At 44.8% G+C, this 22,648-nt stretch overlaps 1 protein-coding gene across 3 annotated transcripts in view; it reads right to left on the bottom strand.

The window, feature by feature from the left end:
* The window catches only part of LOC126262468 (girdin), a 242,450-nt gene that overhangs the window by 14,795 nt on the left and 205,007 nt on the right, over positions 1–22,648 (bottom strand). For all 3 annotated transcript variants that reach the window (XM_049959128.1, XM_049959129.1, XM_049959130.1), the window contains one exon: positions 308–367. In XM_049959128.1, coding sequence (XP_049815085.1) covers positions 308–367 — 60 coding nt within the window. The remainder of the gene's footprint in view (positions 1–307; positions 368–22,648) is intronic.

The raw sequence follows: 22,648 nt of genomic DNA, 5'->3' as shown, positions 1-22,648 counted from the left end.
TTTAAATACTTCAACAGTCAACTAAAAGTGATCCTATTGGAGATGGTACATAATTTTTGTATAGTATTAATAGTACAAGTGGACCACCTGAGCATGTTCATTAAATGAAGACACACAAGAAATCTGTGATTCAAATGTTGCTTATGATCTAAAGTAATGTTACTATACAAGTATAGTACGGCTACATTTTTAGATACTTCAGTGAGAGCTGTCAACTATTCTGCCACTGTTGTAAAATGCTAAAAAAATCTCAATTCACTCATCCTGGAAGTATCTGTATGCATTCCAAATAAGAATGCTAGCTCACCTGTAGAGAAAGTCTCCCTTTCTTCCCAGGTGTAGGAGGGCCAGGTTTATTGTATGTAATCTGAAACACAGCAACACACATTAAAACAAACAGTATTGCACAGAAAAGTGAAAGATACACAAGAACATCATTTACCCAACCCTCACTATTTCAAATTTCCATTTTATCTGGATTTGTTTTAAAAACATGATACTGTGTGGTGTACATCGGCTATTGTATGGTATATATGCACAGTTGTTATATATTGGAACTGCATGAAGATCACTGCTCACATGCTTCCAATTACCGTTAATATGACCTGTTGGATTTGTTCCTTACAGATTTAAGAAGCTATACTAGTATTCTTCTTTTGTACCCATATTTGAGTGTGCCCAAGTGAAATGGCTTCAAAGTGAAGGAAAGTGGTTGTTTAGATGGACAAAAAGTTGGCAACACTGAACAGAACAGACGGAGGATTTGCTGAAAAACATAGCTGCAGACTATGGTGTACAAACATAAACGGTCAGACTTCTGCTTCACAATGATGACCTAAGATAGTTTGCAGAACTGTGAAACAATGATGAAAGCAAGAAATGATACAATGGATGAAGCACTATCATTTTGGTTCAGTGAGAAAAGAGCATGGTGTTCCAATATCTGGTCCATTCCTGCAGGAAAACACACTGAACTTAAATAGCAAGCTACCTGATGGCGATCTTATCTTCACAATCATGGCGCAGATCAGCTTTCAGTGACAGGTGAAATGTTTTCACAGGGTACAGTGGGAAACTTTTCCCCTCCAAAAATCTTACACTCACACCAGATTTATAACACAGATTAATATGGACCTTATCAGATGCCACTCAGTAAGACACTGGCTTCCAATTTACATGAGCAAGGGGCTATAAGAGGTGTAAAGATCAAGTTACAATTGTAGCTTGTAGGTAAAAAAAAAAAAAATCACAAAAAATGCATGGATGGACAGTGGCCTTTTTAAAAACAGGCTCCACAATGATTTTGTGTCAAATGTGATGAGAGATTTATTTGGAGGAAGAGGGTCTTCTTCCAGAGGCCACAGTATTTATTTCTGCAGTATCTAGATTCTTAGAAATCCAGATTATATATGGTCTGACACAGTCCAGATAAAAAAGATTCTTGTGTACAGGACTGTAGAAAACTATTCAACTTTGAGTACCTCCATATTTTATTTAATAAATCTGAGGGTCATCTATTAACATATATATAAAAAAAAACAAATTAATTGGCAAAGGCATTCCCTTACTGCCTAAAGACACCAAATAATTTTTTAAAGTGATCTATAAACAAATTATCTTATTCACAGCAAGGATAACATGACACTCCATGATTTTCTGTGTTGCTGTCTAGTTTTTAAAAAGTGTGTGTGTGTGTGTGTGTGTGTGTGTGTGTGTGTGTGTGTGTGTGTGTGTGTGTACAAGATCTTGCACTAGGAGAAACAATAAAACTATGAGATAGATGCAAGTAGAAGTGAGAGAGGAGTAAGAAGGTTAAGGCAGTGAGTTGCGCTCTAGCCAGAAAGCAGCTGCAGGCCACCAGAACATGTTATGCAATGGGAGACACATCTTCTGCATATGAACAGTGTTTCCTGCATTATTACAAGAAAACTAGAAATGCAGACAAGTTAATAAAATCTCAGGAAAGAGAACAACAACAAGACAGTAAACCAACAACAGATGTAAAAGAACAAGAATAAAAATGCTGGAAAGTGCAGCCATGGACTCCCTGTTTCACTTGCTGAACAATCCAAAGAAAACTTTAATGTCATTTCAATCCACCGTCGATATTTTGGCAAAATGTGTGTTTTTACGTCTGTGGTAGGCACACAATGTTGTCTGCAATTGTACTGAATGCCTTCTCAAAAAATTATTCTGAACAACTAGTTCAGGACCCCACTCTTAAGTGAAAATGGTTGCGAAAACATACCTGACCTCTTAGCAACAAATAATCCTGACCAAACAAGGAGCATCTTGACAGATACAGGAATTAGTGACCACAATGTGGTTGTAACTAGACTGAATACTGTAATATAGAAAACGACCAAAAACAAATGCAAAATACATTCATTTAAAAATGCAGATAAAAATTTGCTCATGCACCTTCTTAAGAGACAGTCTCTACTCCTTCCAATCTGATTATGTAAGCATACACTAGATGTGGTTTAAATTCAAAGAAATAGTGTTGTTGATGATTATGTGTTTAAGGGAATAAACAACAGGGTCAATCTGTCACTCCTTATCATGAGAGACATGTCAAAAGGTAAAAAGGTGAGAACAATGGAGACCAGGCTGCTCGAACTATATGAGCAAATCAAAGCGTTTAAAAGAGCACGACAATAGGTAAAAGAAAAGAGATAAACCATGCAGCACCTTGCACAATGGGTGTTAAAAGCACAATAAAGTAAGAGGGGAAGGCTCGGTGGTTACCCACCACAGGGGGAGGTCTCTCACCCCCACAACCACCCTTAACACTGGAAGTGGAAGAGTATTATAGGTTAGAGTAAAATCAGCTCTCCCTCAGGGAATGCAACACTTTGGTAATGGCTGTCATGTCATCCACATGCACCTAAGGTAGTAACCCGAGAGCGTGCCGCAGATCGGCCAGCAGAGCACGCTCAACAAGAACATGCGGTATCATCAGTAGACTACTGCAGCTGCAGTGAGGGAGATCCTCCCAACACAGAAGGATGTCATGGGTGAGTCCTGTGTGGCCAGTGCACAGTTGGCGCAGTGGCCAGTGCACAGTTGGCGCAACACAGTGGCATCTTTCCGAAAGGCCTGGAAAGATGTATGCTACACCTTAGTGGACCCTTAATTGCTGTCAACTTGTTTTGGGTTGTAAAGCCAGTCATTCCAATTCCCAGAGCTTTAGAATATTGCGCCGAAGTTGTAATCTTAATTCTGGGTCCAGTATCCCGATGTCAAGTAGATCTCCTGTACTTGCATCTTTAGCTAGACGGTCGGCAAGTTCATTTCCTGGAGTGACTACATGGGTTGGTGTCCAGATAATGGTCACCATCTTTCCTGGGCTGTAGTGGTCAGCAAGAAGGTCCTGGATGTTTGTGACCAAAGGATCTTTGGAATAGCACAGGGCTATACCTTTTAAGCAACTCATGGACTCACTACAGATCAGAAAGTTTGTCACTGCCTGGTATTTGGCGTACCTCAAAGCCTGAGAGATGGCAACAATTCTGCATGTATAAACTGCAGGCACTTGGCACAGAGTGCTTCTCATGTTCCCTTAGAAGTGTAAAAGCCAACATTGATGCTGACTTTTGATCTATCTTTGTAGATGCATACTGAATTAGAATAATCTTGGAAGATTGAAAGAAACAAGTGTTGGAGAAGGGTAGGATCATCATCCTTCTTGGGGCCACAAAAGAGGTCCATCCTTATCACAGGATATAGCACAGCCCACGGGGGATGTTGGGAGGGAGCTCTAGAACACACACTTATGGAGCCTATTGGAGGTCCGTCAGTAGAATATCAAGTTGCATCCCAGCTGGGCTTCTCAGTTTTGGGAGATGAGTGAACAGCCTGAACTGCTGGTTGTGGAACAGAGTTGAGTGACATGCGTGGGTAGGCACCTGACAGACTGTGGCTGTGTAACTTGCCAGAACCCGCTGTCGTCCAACATGCAGCGGCGTGACACCAGCTTCTGGGAGGCCATCAACAGAGCTCGTACGGAAGGCCCCCATAGTCAACCGCACAACAGTGTGGTGAACAGGGTCCAACAGGCTAAGTAGGAACGGTGCTGCGAACCCATAGGCAACACATCGGTAATTCAAGCAGGATAAAATTACCATTTTATAAAATCACAGAACAGTGTGGTCTGCACCCCACGAGGAGTGACTAAGAAAACGAAGAGCATTCAGTTTCTTCACCAAGTTGCCTTGAGCTGGCAGACAAGTGGCAGCCAAATTAGCTTGCGGTCAAATAAAATACCTAAGAATTGGAAAGTGTGAACAGCTTTAAGTTACTGGTCACTGAGATAAATTTATGGGTGTGGGTGCACAGTCCCGAGTTGATAAAAATGCCTCACTTATGATTTTGCAGGGCAAAATTGATACCCATGGTTCAGAGACCAGTTGTGGACTCTCCAGCCAGTCCCCCGAAGCTGGCACTCAGTGGTGTGCTGTAATGCAGAGGAATAGCACATATAAAAATCATCCATGTACAATAACAGAGACTTTGGGGCACACTACATTTATGGTAAGCAAACAGTGTTATGCTCAGAACCAATCCCTGAGAGACTCCTCTTACAACAGGCAAGGAGGGGCGAACGTCTATTCTAGCCTTTGACACCACAGAGGAAAGAAATAGTATCAACGGCACTTGAAAGATATATACCAAATAAATTAATAAGAGATGGTACTGATCCCATGTGGTACACAAAACAGATCAGAACACTATTGCAGAAGCAACAAAAAAGGATAGCCAAATTTTAAAGGAACACACAATCCCCAAGATTGTCAAAGTTTTACAGAAGCTCTACATTTAGCACAAACTTCAGTATTAGACACTTTAAATGGTTTCCATAGTGAAACTCTGTCTTGAAATCTGGTAGAAAACCCAAGGAGATTCTGGTCGTACGTAAAGTACACCCATGGTAAGATGCAAACAATACTTCACTGCATGATAACATAGGTGATGTTATTGATGACAGCACCACTAAAGTAAAGTTACTAAATACTGTGTTCTGAAATACCTTCACAAAAGACAATGAAGTAAATACTTCAGAATTAGAATCAAGAACAATTGCCAATATTAATAACTTAGAAGCAGATATCCACAGTGTAGCGAAGCAGCTTAAGACTCCTAAGAAAGGAAAGTCTCCCAGTCCAGATTGTATAGCAGCCAGGTTCCTTTCAGAGTATGCTGATACAATAGCTGCATACTTAGCAATCATAGACATCCATTCACTCATAGAAAGATCTGTACCCAAAGACTGGAACGCTGCAAAAGTCACACCAATACCCAAGAAGGGAAATTGAAGTTGATCTGTTGAATTACAGGCCAGATCACTAACGTCAATTTACAGTACGATTTTGGAACATATACTGCGCTCTAACGTTATGAATCACCTTCAAGAAAACTATTTATTGGCAGATAGTTCTGATCCAGAAAATACTGTTCTTGTGAAACACAACTACCTCTTTATTCTCACAAAGTAACGAGTGCCACCAACAGGTGTCATCAACTTGATTCCATATTTTTATATTTACATAATGCTTTTGGTACTGTTTCTCACAAGCTACTTCTAATTAAATTGTGTGCCTATAGAGTCTCATCACAGTTGTGTGACTGGATTTGTGATTTTCTGTCAGAAAGATTGCAGTTTGTAATAACTGAAAGTCCTTTAGTAAAACAGTAATCTCTGGCACTGCCCAAGGAAGTGTTATAGGCCCTTTGTTGCTCCTAAAATACATAACCAATTTATGAGACAATCTGAGCAGTCCTCTTAGATTGGTTGGTTGGATTAAAAGAGGGGGAAAGGGACCAAACTACGAGGTCATCAGTCCCTTGTTCCGAATAAAACAATGCCATAAGTGTGAAAGGAAAAATCACAAGCACGATGAATTGCAACCAACATATAAATCGACAAAAGGAGACAAGAGAATCACAGAAACGCAAGAAACAGGATGAAGAGACTAAAAACAACAAAGCACATTACCATGGCTGGCTAACGATGAGAATAAAAAAAGAGAAGCGAGCCACTCTGCAACACATTAAAAACTCCACCCTAGAAGCACTAGGGTGGAGGACACAGAGGGACAAAGGACATGCGCTAAAACTTAAGATCAAATGATAAAATCCACCCTCACGAATAAAACATAAAACTAAATCAGCTGATGAAGTGTTGTCAGATAAAATTAGTGGCAATGAATCCGGTAACCCACGATTTTGTTGCTGGGCAGTCAAAGCGGGACAGTGCACCAGAATATGGGCCAGTATCAACTGGGCGCCACACTGACTCGGGCAGATCTTCACGGTGCAGGAGGTAACTGGGGGTCGCCAATGAGGAACTGGCAGAGGACAACTGATACCCTGTGAGAGACCCGCAAGGAAGACATCCACACATTTGTAGTCTTCTTAATGACACACAGTTTGTCGTGTGTACTGTTATGCCATTCCGTCTCCCATAGCCAAATAACCCTACGGCGCAAGTCAGAACGCAGGTCAGGTTCAGAGAAGCCAATCTCCAGAAACGGTTTCCGTGTAGCCTGTTTGGCCAGCCTGTTGGCAAGTTCGTTGCCCGAGACGCCGACCGACATGTCTTGGGGGCCACACAAACACCATTGAACGACTGGACTGGTCCAGGGCATAGATGGACTCCTGGATGGACGCTACCGAAGGATGGCGAGGGTAGCACTGGTCGACAGCTTGTAGGCTGCTCAAGGAGGCAGTACACAGAAGAAACAATTCCCCAGGTAGTGAACGAATATACTGAAGTGCGCGAGAGATGGCCACCAGCTGTGCAGTGAATACACTGTAGCCATTGGGCAAGGAATGCTGTTCAAAATGGCTTCTGTGGACGTAGGCGAAGCCAACAATACCATCAGCCATCGAGCCGTCAGTGTAAATCACTTCAGAGCCCCGGAACATGTCAAGAATCGAGATGAAGTGACGTGAGTAACTGAGTCCTTAGGGTCATGCGAAAGGTCCAGACGAATCTGCAGCCTAGGTGTACACCACGGAAGTGTATGCGGACGGACCTGGATGGGTGGTGGTAAAGGGAAGGACTCCAGTTCAGACAGAATGGATCGCAAGCGAACCGCAATCATTAGCCCTGACCTGGGCCACCAAAGCGGGTGATGAACTGCCACGGGTGGAAAAAAGGAGATGGTAATTCAGATGCTCAGGAGAATAACGAATGTGTGCAATGTAACTGGCGAGCAGCTGTGCACGTCAGATCTTCAGTGGAGAGACTCTGGCCTCCACAAGGACACTGGCCACCAGACTCGTCCTAAAAGCTCCTGTCGCTAGGCAAACACCACAGTGGTGCACTGGGTCGAGTACATGCAACACTGAGGGCACCACCGAATCATATATCAAACTCTCGTAGTCAAGGCAGGCTTGGGGCACCATAACGAGCGAGGGATCGCATTTTCTGCCGCAGAAGCGATTGTGGTAGTCGCCTGCTCAACCATCACATCAATGTTACCACGTGGAGCAGAGTCAGCAGTGGCATCAGATGTGAAAGTTTCCCAGTCTGCCTTGTTTAAAGCCCATCGGGGCAAGTGTCCATGGGCCCGATGCTGGGGCAGTGACAGGAAATGTGTGGCGGCCCCATTATAAAAGCGGCAGAGTTCGAACTAAGACAGTAAAGTTTCGACACAGTAAGCATGATTTCACCCTACAAGGGGTTATGGATGTTAATACAACCCAAAAGTAGGAAAGGTGTAGGGAGTTGATCAATCAGTGCAGCTAATACATTCACGGGTACTGCACCCATCTGGAGGAAGCTATACATTGCAGATAGTTAATTCCTGTGTCATCCATATTCTGACAGCTGCAGCTTCAAGAGGGGTTTGAAGGGGCACAGGTTCACTACAGATTGAGTTTAGGACATAAACACAAACTCCATCTGACACTTGATTATAGTCGCTACGGTTCCTGCAATATCCCTTATAGCCGCAGAGGGCAGGGGTTTGCATTACCGGGCGAACCAGGTTTCCTGAAGGGCAATGCAGAAAGCAGGGACAAAGCTTAACAGTTGCCATAGCTCAGCCAAGCAGTTGACAAACAGCAATTCCACTGGAGGATGACATCATCGTGAGACTGGGAAGGCATGGAACATTCAATGAGGCAATTTGCGCCACACGGTCACCTGCTGCCACCGACTTTTTGCCTGAGCAGTCTATATCTGTTGTGTCTGAGGGTCCAGCAAGATCTAGGTCCTCAGCGGTCACCAGAATCTCCTCCCCATCCTCATACGCAGAACTTTTAGGTAGCGGTGGTGTGGATGCCATCACAAGTTCCTTGTTCTTAGGGGTCTTCTTTTTCGATTTCTCGCGCTGTTCCTTGGGTTTCCCTGGCTGGGAGGACTTCGCTGAATTAGTCTCTCGGACTGAGGATGAGTGTGAAGCCCTACGACCAGATGCTTTTGGGCTCTTCAGCCGCTGGCGGGTGTCATACTTCCCACTAGCAGAAACCTGGGAAAGGAGTGGCCCAAGGGACACCTTCCTAGCAAGAGGAGACGAAGAAGCCTTATGCTTCTCTGGCTCAGAAGTGGGGACTGAAATCCCCGATAGTTTGGGGGATTTCGGGGGGCGGGGTTGCTCCAAAAGTAGGTGGTGCGGGAGCAACAGGGAGGGAAGTGCCCCCCACCATCAAGGGGGCAGGTGTTGTCTCCCGATTTTGAGTGGCGACAGGAATTCGAGGAACTGATGGGGCGAGAACTGTTCTTGTAGTAGCGACGTATGAGGTGGTCATAGCCACAGGTTGTAGGCACCCAAGTCTCCTCTTAGCCTCAGTCGGTCCAGGGTCTTATATGATTTTCCTCTGTTTCTGTAAAATCCTGCAGTCTGGTGAGCAAGGTGAATGATGCTCTCCACAGTTGACACAGATGGGAGGCGGGCCGCATGGAGTATTGGGATGCGATGGACGTCCACAATATCGACAGCTGGGGCTGGAAGTACAGAGGGAAGACATATGGCCAAACTTCCAGCACTTGAAGCACTGCATCGGGGAAGGGATATATGGTTTGATGTCACAGCAGTAGACCATCACCTTGATCTTCTTGGGCAAAGTGTCATCCTTGAACGCCAAGATGAAGGCACCGGTGGCAACCTGGTTAACCCTCAAACCCCAATGGACGCGCTGGATGAAATGAACACCTCGCCACTCTAAATTTGCACACAGCTCGTCATTAGACTGCAAAAGAAGATCCCTGTGGAATATAATACACTGGACCATGTTTAAGCTCTTATGAGGCGTGATGGCAACAGAAATATACCCCAACTTGCCACAAACAAGTAATGCCCATGACTCGACAGAGGATGCTGTTTTATCAAAACTGACCCAGAGCGCATTTTGGACAAGCCCTCCACCTCCCCAAACTTTTCTTCCAAATGCTCCACAAAAAAGTGAGGCTTCGTGGAAATGAATGATTCCCCTTGAACTATCGTACAAACGATGTACCGGGCGAATAAGCTTCACTGTCATCCTTAGCCTGGCTTTCCTCCCATGGTGTGGCCAGGGAGGAGAACGACTTGGGGTCATATTTCTTAGCATTAAAGTTAGACTTCACCCGCTTAGAGACTGCTGGCGGCAGACCACCAGCAAGAGATGATGTAATACGCTTCGTGGCATGTCATCCGCCCTGATGCCACCCACTCCGACCAGGGGCCCTCCCCATGGGCTCCACCCAGCCGCAGCAAAGGCCATTGTTGGGAGTCCCAATGTTCCAGGGTGACAGGCATCTACTCCTTGGCATGCGTGGGGAGTTAACGGCGCAGGCATCAGCAGAGCGATCCCTGTGTTGTCAGTGGACTACAATCAACAGGGTACATGGCGCCCCACCACAACAGACTGGCTACTGTGCTGGATATGTGGTGCAAAGAAGTCCATGGTCACTGTCAGCACAGAAAGTGACACTGCATAGTGCATGGTGGAAAACGCACCCAGGAAGGTGTCCTCATCCGAGAGATGGAGAATGGGCGGGACTGCAATGCGACGACGAGAAAGTGGGCTAAAGATCTCTATGCAAAATGGACACGATGCCCTTCCCCAATTGGCTCGCTCTTCCTACAAGAGAACTTCACATAAAGGTCGAAATGTGTGAGACTCCTTTTAGTCACCTCTTATGACAGGCAGGAATACCTCGGGCCTATTCTTACTCCCAGACCCGCAGGGGGGGGGGGGGGTCTTAGATTACCAAAATGTAATTTCAAATTGGAATGATTACATAGATAATGTTGTGAGGAAAGCAAACAAAGACTCTAATTTGTTGGCAGAATATTTAGAAAATTAACACGTCTCAGCCCTCTTCTAGAGTACTGCTGGGCAGCATGGTATCAGCATCATCAGATAGGGTTGACAGAGGAAATCATAAAAGTTAAAAGAACGGCAGCTCGTTTTGTATTACCACAAAACAAAGGAGATAGTGCCATGGATATAATACATGAACTGGGGTGGCAGTCATTAAAACTAAGGTGGTTTTTGCTGCCGCTGTACCTTCTCATGAAATTTGAATCACCAATTTTCTCCTCAGCGTGTGAAAATACTTTGTTGGTGCCCACCTACACAAGGAGAAATGATCATCATAATACAAGGGCTGACTGAAAAGTAATGCCTCCGCCTTCGTAACTCTTCAACAGATGGCAGCATTGGTATGCGGCAGGTAATGTCTTGTTCCATAGCCTCTCTCTATAGCTCCAGTTGGCAGGAAGCCTTAGCATTGAACAGTTGTGGTGTTACTGTGGAAAGTGTGGAACCCTGCGCAGACAGTCGTTCAATGTGATTTAAGCAATGTACAGCCATTGAATTCTTGACAGCAGAAGGTGTCGCCCCAAAGGAGATTCATCAGAAAATGAAAGCAGTTCATGGTGATTGCGTTGATGTGAGTATTGTGCATCATTGGGTGAGAAAGTTTAAAGATGTTGAGGTGGGAACATCTGACCTGTGACAAACAAAGAGTTGAACATCCTGTAACAGCAACCACAGAGTTTCACAAGCAAAATGTTGACAGAGTGATTCAGGACGAACGTCGTATCACTCAGAGTGAAATGGCAAGCACAATCGGCATTTCACAAGAATGTGTGTGGGTCACATTACTGCTTTGCTTGGCTATCGGAAGATCTGTGCACTATGGGTACCCTGGATGCTGACTCCTGAAATGAAAGCACACAGACTTTAAATTTGCCAGGAACTCCTCTCACGTCACGAGAATGAGGACACACAGTACTCACATCAACACAATCACCATAAACTGCTTTCATTCTCTGATGAATCTCGTTTGGGGTGACACCTTCTGCTGTCAAGAATTCAATGGCTGCACGTTGCTTAAATCATACTGACCGACCGTCTGCACAGGGTTCCATACTTTCCACTGTAACACCATAACTGTTCCATGCTAAGCCTTCCCACCAACTGGAGCTGTAGAGAAAAGGCTACCAATGCTGCCAACTGTTGAAGAGTTACAAAAGTGGAGGCATTACTTTTCAGTCAACCATCATAAAATAAGTGAAATAAGAGCTCCCACAGAAAGATTTAGGCGTTCGCCTTTCCAGTGTGCTGTTCAGGTGTGGAATGGTAGAGAAAGAGCTTAAATATGGTTCAATGAACCCTCTGCCAGGCACTTAATTGCAAATTGCGTAGTTATCACGTACACATACATGTGTCAGAACAGGTGATGGGGCACCCCTCCAATACGGCGTGTGGCCAGTGATGCCTCACAGAGGGTAAAAAACACCTTCAGGAGTAAAAGGTTAAACCATATCGGCCATTCTGGCATTGTTTGCTGCTGGCACCAGAGGCAGCATGTCTGACGTTGAAGCTTTTGCCATAAGGTGGCCAATTCGGGACATTCCAGGAGGTGGGCCAATGTCAGACAGTCACCACACCGACAGCGGGGTAGATCCTCACGTCATATGATGTGGCCAATGTAGAGCTATAGAAAGGTGGATTCCTTGCACAAACCATGTAGGGAAGAACTACCACATGCTTGTGGTCCCCTTCATTGCTTGCAGTTTGTCTGCAGAAACCCGAGCGCACCAACCCGTGACTGAGGCCTTTGACAACTGATTATGTAGAGCTGACCAGAGGTCTGTTTCAGGTACCCACATCTTCAAAGTTGCCATCTTGGAAGCCAACTTGGCCAAATACCAGCATTTGTTACCAATCTTGCAGTAAATACACTGCACCTTGCATGTGTGTAGGCAAAGCTGGTTTGTTCATTGCTCATCGAGTCATCAGTGCATACCACTTGTAAACCCAAGAACGCAACAAAGATGGGCAGGAACAGGTAGCAAAAACCTGTGGGATCAATAGCCTTTCAGTCCAAGGGATAGGTCAAGACCAATCTGAGGCTGGAGTATACACCGTGGGAGTGTATATGATTACTCCCTGACAAGGGATGAGAGTGAGGAAAGCGAGGCGAGAGCAGAGACACGGTGTGTAAACTGGGATCATGACTCCAGTCCTGTGCTCCTATTGTGGGAGACTGATATCTAATAGGAAGGAGAATATTATAGTTTGGATGCTCAGAGGAGCAGCGTATGTGTATAGCATAGTTGAGCAGCAGCTGTTGGTGCCTTATCCGGAGGGATCCCAACCACCAAGAGTAGGCTGTTCACAGGTCTGGTCTGAAAGGTACGTATTGCAAGTTGGACCCCACATGGTGCATCAGGTCTAGCATGTAAAATGCTGCAGGTGAAGTCAAGCCATAAGCCAGACTCTCATAATCAGAGTTTTGTAAAGTCACAAAAGTATAAAGTGATCTGCACTCCAGCTGGTGTTACTGAGCCACGCAAGGGCATTAAGATGTGATTAGCACATTCGCTTCAGTTGGCTAGGATGGGAAGCCAGGTCAGTGAGGCATCATAGGCCAGTCCCATAAAGCAACAAGATGCTATCACATGAGCAGTTTGTCACTGTGGTAGAGTTGTCACTGTGGTAGAGTTACGGTTGTGGATGATAGTATGATGGCGACAGGAGTGCCCCAGCAAAGTGTGACAGAACGGCTCGTATCCTCTACATACAAAATGACTTTATGGACTGCATGAGCAGCAATTTATGTCTGTTTTCTGATGATGCAGCGGTATATGGTAAGGTGGTGTCACTGAATGTCTGTAGGAATACACAAAAAGACTTAGAGAAAATTTCTAGTTGATTTGATGAATGGCAGCTAGCCCTAAATGAGCAGAAATGTAAGTTAACGCGGATGAGTAGGAAAAACAGTCCTGTAACATTCGAATACAGCATTAGCGGGAAGCAGCCTGACACAGTCATAACGCTGCAAAGTGATATAACCCGGAATGAGTAGGTCAGCTTGGTAGTAGGGAAGATGAATGCTTGATTTCGTTTTATTGGGAGAATTTTGGGAAAGTGCAGCTCATTCATAAAGAAGACAGTGTAAAGAACACCTGTGAGGCTCATTCTTGAGTACTGTTTGAGTGTTCAGAACCCTACCAGGTCACATTAAAGGAAGTCATCTCAGCAATGCAGAGACGGTCTGCCAGATTTGTTACCAGTGTGCTTCATCATGCACGTATTATGGAGATGCTTTGTAAACACAAATGGGAATCCCTGGAGGGAAGACAATGCTCTTTCCTTAAGGCACTACTGTGCAAATTTGGAGAACCACAATTTCAGGATGACTGCAGAACAATTCTACTAGACCTAATGTACATTCTGGATAAGGCCAATGAAGATAAGATGCAAGAAATTTGGGCTCATTAAAAGCTTTCATACAGTCATTTCTCCCTCTCTCTAGGAGAGGAATGACTAGTAGTGGTACAAGGTACCCTCTACTACCCACCATACAGTCGTTTACGGAGTATGTACGTAGATGGAGATGGAACTGCATCATCCCTGTCTAGGTGGCTGAAATTCGGAAGCCATGGGTCAGAGCTCAGGATGCACCTTCTGTATGGAACCCTGCAGTCTGTGTTCAACAACACTCCACAGTGGAGGAACAGCTGTCCTAGTAAATAAAAAATTGTCAGTATACATGGAGAGCCACACTGTAGATCCCACAGCTGCAGCTAGACCATTGATAGCTACTAGACAAAGGGGTACACTAAAAACCAGAAATGTGTAATACCCCATTCTCTTGTATGTGGCAAGGTAACATGGAAAGTGTCAACTTGAACCCAGAAAGTATGATGTGACAAGAAGTTCCAAATAAAAATTGGATGCTGGCCCCAGAGACACCATACATGGAGGGTAGCAGCAATGTGCTGATGTCATGTGATGCCATACCCCTAAAAAGACAGCGATAAGGTTTTGATGCTGGGCAAAAGCTGACCAGACAGCACAGTCCAAGCAGATGAACTTGTTAGCAGTAGAATGTTCTTGGCAAAAACTGACCTGGGACAGAACCAAAATACCTTGAGACTTAAGGTACCAAGAACTTTGCAGGCTCACCATATGTTTTGAGCAACTTGCAGAGTACATTGGTAGGAGTAACTGTGCAATAGCTGTCCACCTCAAGATTATGTTTACTTGTTTTCACTACCGACACGATCACACTTTCTCGCCACTGAGGTGTGAACTCACACTATGCTCCAGATACAGTTGAAAATAGGGAGGTCATGATGTTGTCAGTCCAATGATAGGTGTCTGAGCATTTGACTGTGGGTGCGGTCTGGCCTTGAAACTGTGTCAAGGCAAAGTGCTTGGCCTTCAAGAATTCCCACACAAGAAGTGGCTTTTGGTGATGCACAGAGGAACCTCGCTTAACGAGCATCTCCCATATCGTGCAATTCGCATAGAGAGCAAAACAAATTTTAAAAAATGACTTGCTTAATGAGTGATATTACACATAATGGATGATGACGACTTAGTGTGACATCACCGGCCGTTTGTGCACGGCAGGGGTGGGTTGGTTGATCTGGGGGAGGGGAGCAAACAGTGAGGTCATCAGTCCCATTGGATTAGGGAAGGTGGGCTAGGAAATAGGCCGTGTCCTTTCAAAGAAACCATCCCAGCATTTGCCTGAAGCAATTTAGAGAAATCACAGAAAACCTAAATCAAGATGGATGGACATGGGTTTGAACCGTCATTCTTTTGAATGCGAATCCAGCGAGCTAACCACAGCACCACCTCACTCTGCTGCGGCAGGGGAAATGTTCAACAATATGAACACCTTTCATTCTTGGTAGAGGCGCATGAACAATGTCTTTAGTACCTACTGCAGTCTGGGTTTAGTGCTCTTTCTGCTATCACTTAGTGCAGCTTGTGATCAAAAATTTTTCTAAACTTGTGTTCATACAGTGTTTTTCTTGTGGGCAAATTTTAATAGCCTTCCTAGATATGTCCCCAAAGATAGCTGCAAGAAGACAGCCATAAAAGAAAGAAAATTACTTTAGAATTGAAACAAAAAATCACTGGAAAACGGAAAAGTGGTGTGAGCGCTATTGATTTAGTATGCACATACAGTCAGTCTACATGAACTATTTGCACTACTCTGAAGAATGAGGACAAGATTAAGGAGATAGATGCTTCAATGGGAATGACAATAGAATTAAAACCACTGCAATGATGTCCTATTCTGGACAATGTCGAAAGGTTGCTCCTTATATGGATAAATGAAAAGGAATTGCAAAGCGACACTATTAATAAGAACTTCGGCGAGAATGATTTTCGCCGACCTCATTAAGAAGACACCAGGTTCATCAGTGGCCAAAGAAATGTTTAAGGAAAACCGTGGGTGGTTCAAGAAGTTTAAGAGAAAAACCGGTATCCACAGCATTGTGATGCACAGCGAAGCAGCCAGCTCCGACACAAAGGCAGCAGAGAACTTCATCAACAACTTCAAGATGCTTGTATATTCCGAGGTTTATCTGCCGCAGTGGGTTTTTAATTGTGAAGAGACGGGGTCTAATCTGGAAAAAAATGCCAAGGCACATCTTTATAATAGCTGAGGAGAATGCTTTGCCTGGTCACAAGCCAATGAAAGACCATCTCACACTGCTAGTCTGTGCCAATGCAAGCGGAGATTTGAAAATTAAAACCATTGCTTGTTTACCATTCAGAAACTCCATGAACCTTCAAGAAGGGTATAGCCTGGAAGAATAGATGAAATGTGATGTGGAGGTCCAACAATAAGGCTTGCGTGAAATGTGATTTTTTTTTGTGCTTGGCACAGTGAAGCTTCAGTGACAAAATATTTGCTTGAGATGAATCTGCCATTCCATGTCTTGCTTGTTATGGACAACGCTCCTGCCCATTCTCCAGGCCTACAAGACCACCTCCTTGAAGAATTTCAATTCATCAAGATACAATTTCTGCTTTCCGACACCACTCCATTACTCCAGCCTATGGACCAGCAGATTTATTTTTAACTTTGAGCTTTACACTAAAGCACTATTAGACTGAAGCTACAAACCTCACTCTCAGAAAGTTTTTGAAATAACACTTCAACATCATTGCCTGCGTTAAGATGATCAAAACGGACTGGGAAGGGGTTACAAAGAGTAGTCTCACTTCTGCTTGGAAGGAGCTTTGGCTGGACTACATTGTTGAATGTGACTCTGAAGCATTTGAATCAGTACCTGTGGAGCCTGTAATCAACAAGATTGTGTGTCTGGCCATGAGCATGCGACTAGAAATGGATAACAATGATATTGATGAGCCTGTCAAAGACCACAGCCAAAAAATGACAACGGAAGAGCTTATGGGGTTGCAGTGTGTCTCACAGCAGTAAGTTGTGGAGCAGTAGTAGTTCAGAGGAGGTGGAGGAGGAAGAGGAGGAGGGGTGGGGGGAAGGAGCAGTGGGTAATGGTAAAGCAGCAACCTTCTGGCACAATAACAGAAATGCTGAAAGCATGGGAATCAGTTGCATCACACATTGAAAATCATCACCCCAGTAAAGCAGTGGCTACGTGCGCTGCAAATTTGTTTGACAATAATGCTGTGTCACATTTTTGCCAAGTGTTCAAGTGTCATCAGAAACAAATGACTATAGAGAGATTCCTAGTAAAAAAGAATTGTTATGTATTGTGAATAATAAAGTATATAGTACTGACAGGTCGACAGACACACAAACACAAACATACACACAAAATTCAAGCTTTCGCAACAAACTGTTGCCTCATCAGGAAAGAGGGAAGGAGAGGGAAAGATGAAAGGATGTGGGTTTTAAGGGAGAGGGTAAGGAGTCATTCCAATCCCGGGAGCGGAAAGACTTACCTTAGGGGGAAAAAAGGACGGGTATACACTCGCGCACACACACACATATCCATCCACACATATACAGACACAAGCAGACATATTTGTCTTTAAATATGTCTGCTTGTGTCTGTATATGTGTGGATGGATATGTGTGTGTGCGTGCGCACGCGAGTGTATACCCGTCCTTTTTTCCCCCTAAGGTAAGTCTTTCCGCTCCCGGGATTGGAATGACTCCTTACCCTCTCCCTTAAAACCCACATCCTTTCGTCTTTCCCTCTCCTTCCCTCTTTCCTGATGAGGCAACAATTTGTTGCGAAAGCTTGAATTTTGTGTGTATGTTTGTGTTTGTTTGTGTGTCTGTCGACCTGCCAGCACTTTCATTTGGTAAGTCACATCATCTTTGTTTTTAGATATATTTTTCCTACGTGGAATGTTTCCCTCTATTAAAAGTATATAGTACTATATTTATAATTTTCTTTGAATAAATGGCATGAATAATATAAAACTTTTAGTACTTTTCCCGGATGGAATGCATTATTGTATTTTACATTAATTTATATGGGATAAATTGTTTCGCTTAATGTGTGTTTCGCACTACGAGTAAGATTCTGGAAAGAATTATACTTGCTTTGTGAGGTCCCAAAGTATAGTGGAACTTAATTCATTCCACCTGCTGTTTGAGGACATGAAGTTCAGGCTGATCATTCTCAGACACTCAGGCTCAAGCATAATGCAAATGTTTAGCAACAGCATCTGGATTACACAATTCAGGGGCAAACCAGGTACATCTTCACCCATATTTCGAGGATGGATATGTGATTCAATGGTAGTAACATACCGTTCCCATCATTCTTGTTTCCATTGTTTTATTAGGTAGCAGACACGGACATGGAGCAGTTTAAACGCAATGTGATGGTCCATCAATGGATTTCACTTATGGCACTGGACAGATAATTTGTAATGGCCACAGCGATGTCTGAAGTCCACCATGGTATTGTTTTCCTATGGGGGGATCACAAGGAATAAGGGAACGCTAGGTCCGCTACCGACCAAATGGCTGTGGTTGCGTTCTGGACAGCCTTAACGATAGGTCTATGTGGCAGGATGCTAAGGGTGGTGGGAAAGGCAAAGGCATTCCAGTCAGCCTTGCTCAGAGCCCATCTGGGTGGATGCCTAGGTGAGTGACACTGGAGGAGGGATAGGATGATTGGGAAACGCTCACTGTCACATGTAATAATGGACTTTCCAATGAATGGAGAGGAGAAGGCCAGGGCTGCAGATGGATAGATCAATGGCCAAATAAGGTCCATATGGCACACTGAAGTGTGTGGGAGCACTGGTATTCAAGAGACAAAGCTCAAGCTATGCAAGCGATGTTTCGATAGCTTTATTGCGGCTGGTGGTGGTTGTTCCACACCACACAGGGTTGTGGGCATTAAAATGAGGTGTGGGGGGAGGATGTTAGAAATCAGTGCAGACAACATGGTCTAAGACTCTTCACCACTGGGAGAGTGATGCACATTACAGACAGTAAAATCCAGAGATGACATCACTCCAACAGCCATAGGCTCCAAAGTCTTGTCAGATGGCATGTGATCACTGTAGACAAAATGAAAACACATGAGCAGTTTCCACCTAACACTGTCATTGTCAGCTTGATTCTCATAACAGCTCTTATACACATGGAGGGTAGGAGTTTGGAATGCTGAGGGCCAAGATTCCTGTAGGGAAATGCAGGAAAAAGCCCCTACAGGTCCAATGGGGGATAATGCTATCATTTTCCTGTGCGGCGTGATGGGGTCAAGCAGGCAGATCATGCCCTAGGGTAGCCTGCTGCCACAGACTGCAAGGACAGGGTATCAATACATACTCGCTGTGAAGCACATTGTGTAGGGAGATCTGATGACGCAGGGGCCACTAGGAACTCTGCTTTGAGTATGGTGTCTGAACACGTAGGGTCCAGCAGCATGGGGACCACTGGAACCACCGCCGTCTTTGAGGTCCTCCTCCTCCTCGGATGAGATGATGTCCATGAGGGCTTGCTGCCAAGTTTCAGGAGAACACAAAGCCCTATGACCAGCAACCTGTGGCTCCTTCAAGCCACTGCCTGGTAGCCAGTTGCATATCAACATACTCCTGGGAGGGGATCGCCCAAAGGTCCTCTCACTGGTGAGACACTCAAAGGAGGGTGTCACTTCTCTGGTTGGGGATTGGGCTATTTTTAATGGGAGTGAATTTTACAACTACAAAGGGTTGTTTGGCATTGTGCTGCTTGCTCTTGTAGACACCAGTTACAGGTTTTTGTATGCTACATGTTGGCTGCCAGGAAAGACCCACATGGAAATGGATTCAAGAACTAAACAAGGGAAAATCCAGGATGGCATAATGGCAATATAATGAAAAGGGCACACACACACACACACACACACACACACACACACACACACACACACACACACACAAAGCAATCTGCCTGGTGGGGGTAAGGAGGAGGCTGGGAGGAGGCGGCATTGGAGGGTATGGGTGGCGGACAGTAAACTGCTGATTGTGGGGGCATACAGGGATGAGGTGAAAACTGTGTGCAGTCAGGAGGTTACAGGGATGGAGGAGGGAGGGTGAAAAGGAGATAAGTAAATAGACTTTTGTTGCATTGATGAATTAGAAGGATGTGTAATGCAACACTGGTATTCCAACATGACCAAGGGCCATACAAAGATGACCGACCATCCATCGTGATGGATGTCATTCAGGAGATCATGGATAGCCACAACCAATGCGAGTCGAGAGTAGCGCCGGTCAACAGCTTGAACACTGCTGATTAAGAACATCTCACCAGTGTAAGAACAAATGTGACTGAGGGCTCGAACATTTGCACCAATCCAGCAGTAAATATACTGCATCCGTTCAGCAGGGAGCATAGTTCACTGCACCTTGCATTTGTGTAGGCAAATGCTGGTTCTTTCGTTGATCATAGAGCCATCAGCGCATAACACTTGTAAACCAAAAATGCAACAATGATGGACAGCAACAGGTAGCAAAAAACCATAGGATCAATAGTCTTTTGGTCCAAAGGATAGGCCAAGACATATCCCATGATTGTGTATGCACCATGGGGGTGTACGTGATAGCTCCCTGACACGACATGACAATGGGAAAAATGAGGCCAGAGCAGATACACTGTATGCGAACTGAGTAGTTTGGATGTTTGGGGGAGCAGTGTATATGTATTGCATAGTCGAGCAGCAGTTGTTGGCACCTGATATGGAGGACCACAGCCACCACGAGGAGCCTGTTCACAGGGCTGGTCTGAAAGGCACCTGTTGCACAATGTTGCATCAGGCTCAGCATCTGCAATGCTGAAGGCGAGGCAGAGCCATACACCAAGCTTCTATAATTAAGATGTTATAGCATCAGAGCTTTGTATGGGTGCAAAAATGTAGAATGATCCGCACCCCAGCGGGTGTTACTAAGACAGCAATGACTATTAAGGTGTGACCACAACGTTTGATTAAGTTGGTGAATATGGGCAAGCTGTGTCAACTAGGCATCGAAGACCAATCCCAAAAAATGATAAAATTCCACCACACTGACCACTTGGTCCTCAAGGTACAATTCTGATTTTGGACGCACAGTTTGACAGTAACAAGTGCATGTCTTGGTGGTGGAAAACTGGAAGCCGTGGCTGAGGCTCCAGAATGTGCCTTTTGTGTGGCACTCACGTCGTCATTCAGCAACACTCACAGTTGAGGTGGTAAATGCACAAGTCATCAGCATACAGGGAAGGTTACAACGTAGATTCCACAGCTGCAGCTGGACCATTGATAGGCACTACAAAAAAAAAAAGTGCCCTGTAGGACCCCATTCTCTTGTATCCGGGGAGTACCGTTGGAAGCACCAACCTGCACCCGGAAAGTACAATCATAAGCCCGATGCAAGTCAAAAAGACTGTGTTAAGATGTTGATGCCAGGAAAAAGCTGACAAAATAGCAGTGTCCAGCAGATCAGATTGCCAAAAGTATAATGGCCTACGCAAAAACTACCCTGGGACGGAGCCAAAAGACCCCGAGACTGAAGGTACTAGCACAGCTGTCGGCTCACCATAACAACTTGCACAGAACCTTAGTGAGGCTAATTGGGAGACTGCTGTCCATCTCTTGGACGTGTTTACCCATTTTCATGTACTGGGATAATCACACTTCAAGGCCCAGGAGCAGAGTCAGAGCAAGGGGCTGTAGCATTGCGGAACTCCCACTCCTGAATGCAACATTATAAGGTTCCAGGTGACTTGTAGTAAGTGGTAAAGGATGTCTCTTTAACTGCTGTTTGGGAAAATGAAATAGAGGCTGATAATTCTCACACAGAGGCCCCAGCATAATAAGAAACACTATGTTCGGCAACAGCGTCTGGATCAATATAGATAGTACACACCTGCAAGGTACTAGCAACCATAGAGGTGTCAAATCTACACCAAAATCGAAGATAGTGCTATTCACAGAGATACCAGGTACACCTGCAAGGTGCTAGCACCAATAAAGGTGTCAAATCTATGCCCAAATCTGTGAAAGAGGGGCACATGGTACAATGGTAGCAGGGTACCACTCCCAGCATTCTCAAATTCTGTCATTTTATGAGGTGGAAGACCTGGGCACAAAGTCGTTTAAAGGCAATGGGGTGCTCCTTCAACAGATGTCATTTATGATGCTGGATAGCCTCCCTGTGATATCTAAAGGCCACAGCAACTTCAGGAGTCCACCAATATACTGTCTTCTGGCAGGGGCACCCAAGGAAGATGAGACTGCCGAGTCAATTGCTGAAAAGAATGGCTGCAGTTGTGTTCTGGACAACTGTATTGATACCTCCGTGTAGCAGAATGATGGCAGTAGTGAAAGAATACCAATTGGCTTTGGAGAGAGCCCATCAGGGTGGACACACAGGAGAGTGACACTGAGGGAAGGTCAAAATGATTGGAAAATGATCAATGTTGCACAAGTCATTGTCAACTCTCCAATGTTTGGATGAGAGACAAACCTTGGCTGCAAATGGAAAGGTCAATGGCCGAATAAGATGCACATGCCACACTGAAGTGTGTGGGAACACCAATGTTCAGGACGCAAAGATCAAGCTCTGCCGAGAAAGTTTTCAACAGCTTTACTGCAACCAGTGGTCTTCATTCCACCCTAGAAAGAGTTGCAGGCTTTGAAGTCACCCAACACTAGGAAGGGTGGGGGGCGCTAAGAAAACAATGCAGGCAAGGCGTTCTGGGACACTTTGTTGTCAGGAGGTACATGTTACAAATGGTAAATTCTAGAGGTGTCTTCCCACAAGCAGCCACAGCCTCCAAAGTCTTGTTTAGTGGCTCACATCTGCTGTAAACAGAGTTCAGTATGTACATACAAACCCCACCTGGTGCTCTTTCACAGTAAGTTCGGTTCTTAAAGTAGCCCTGACAGACATGGAAAGTAGTGGACCCACAGGGTGTATATGCCGA

This window comes from Schistocerca nitens, chromosome 6, assembly GCF_023898315.1.
Source record: "Schistocerca nitens isolate TAMUIC-IGC-003100 chromosome 6, iqSchNite1.1, whole genome shotgun sequence".
Lineage (NCBI taxonomy): Eukaryota > Metazoa > Arthropoda > Insecta > Orthoptera > Acrididae > Schistocerca > Schistocerca nitens.
This window is presented reverse-complemented; position numbering and strand designations above follow the sequence as displayed.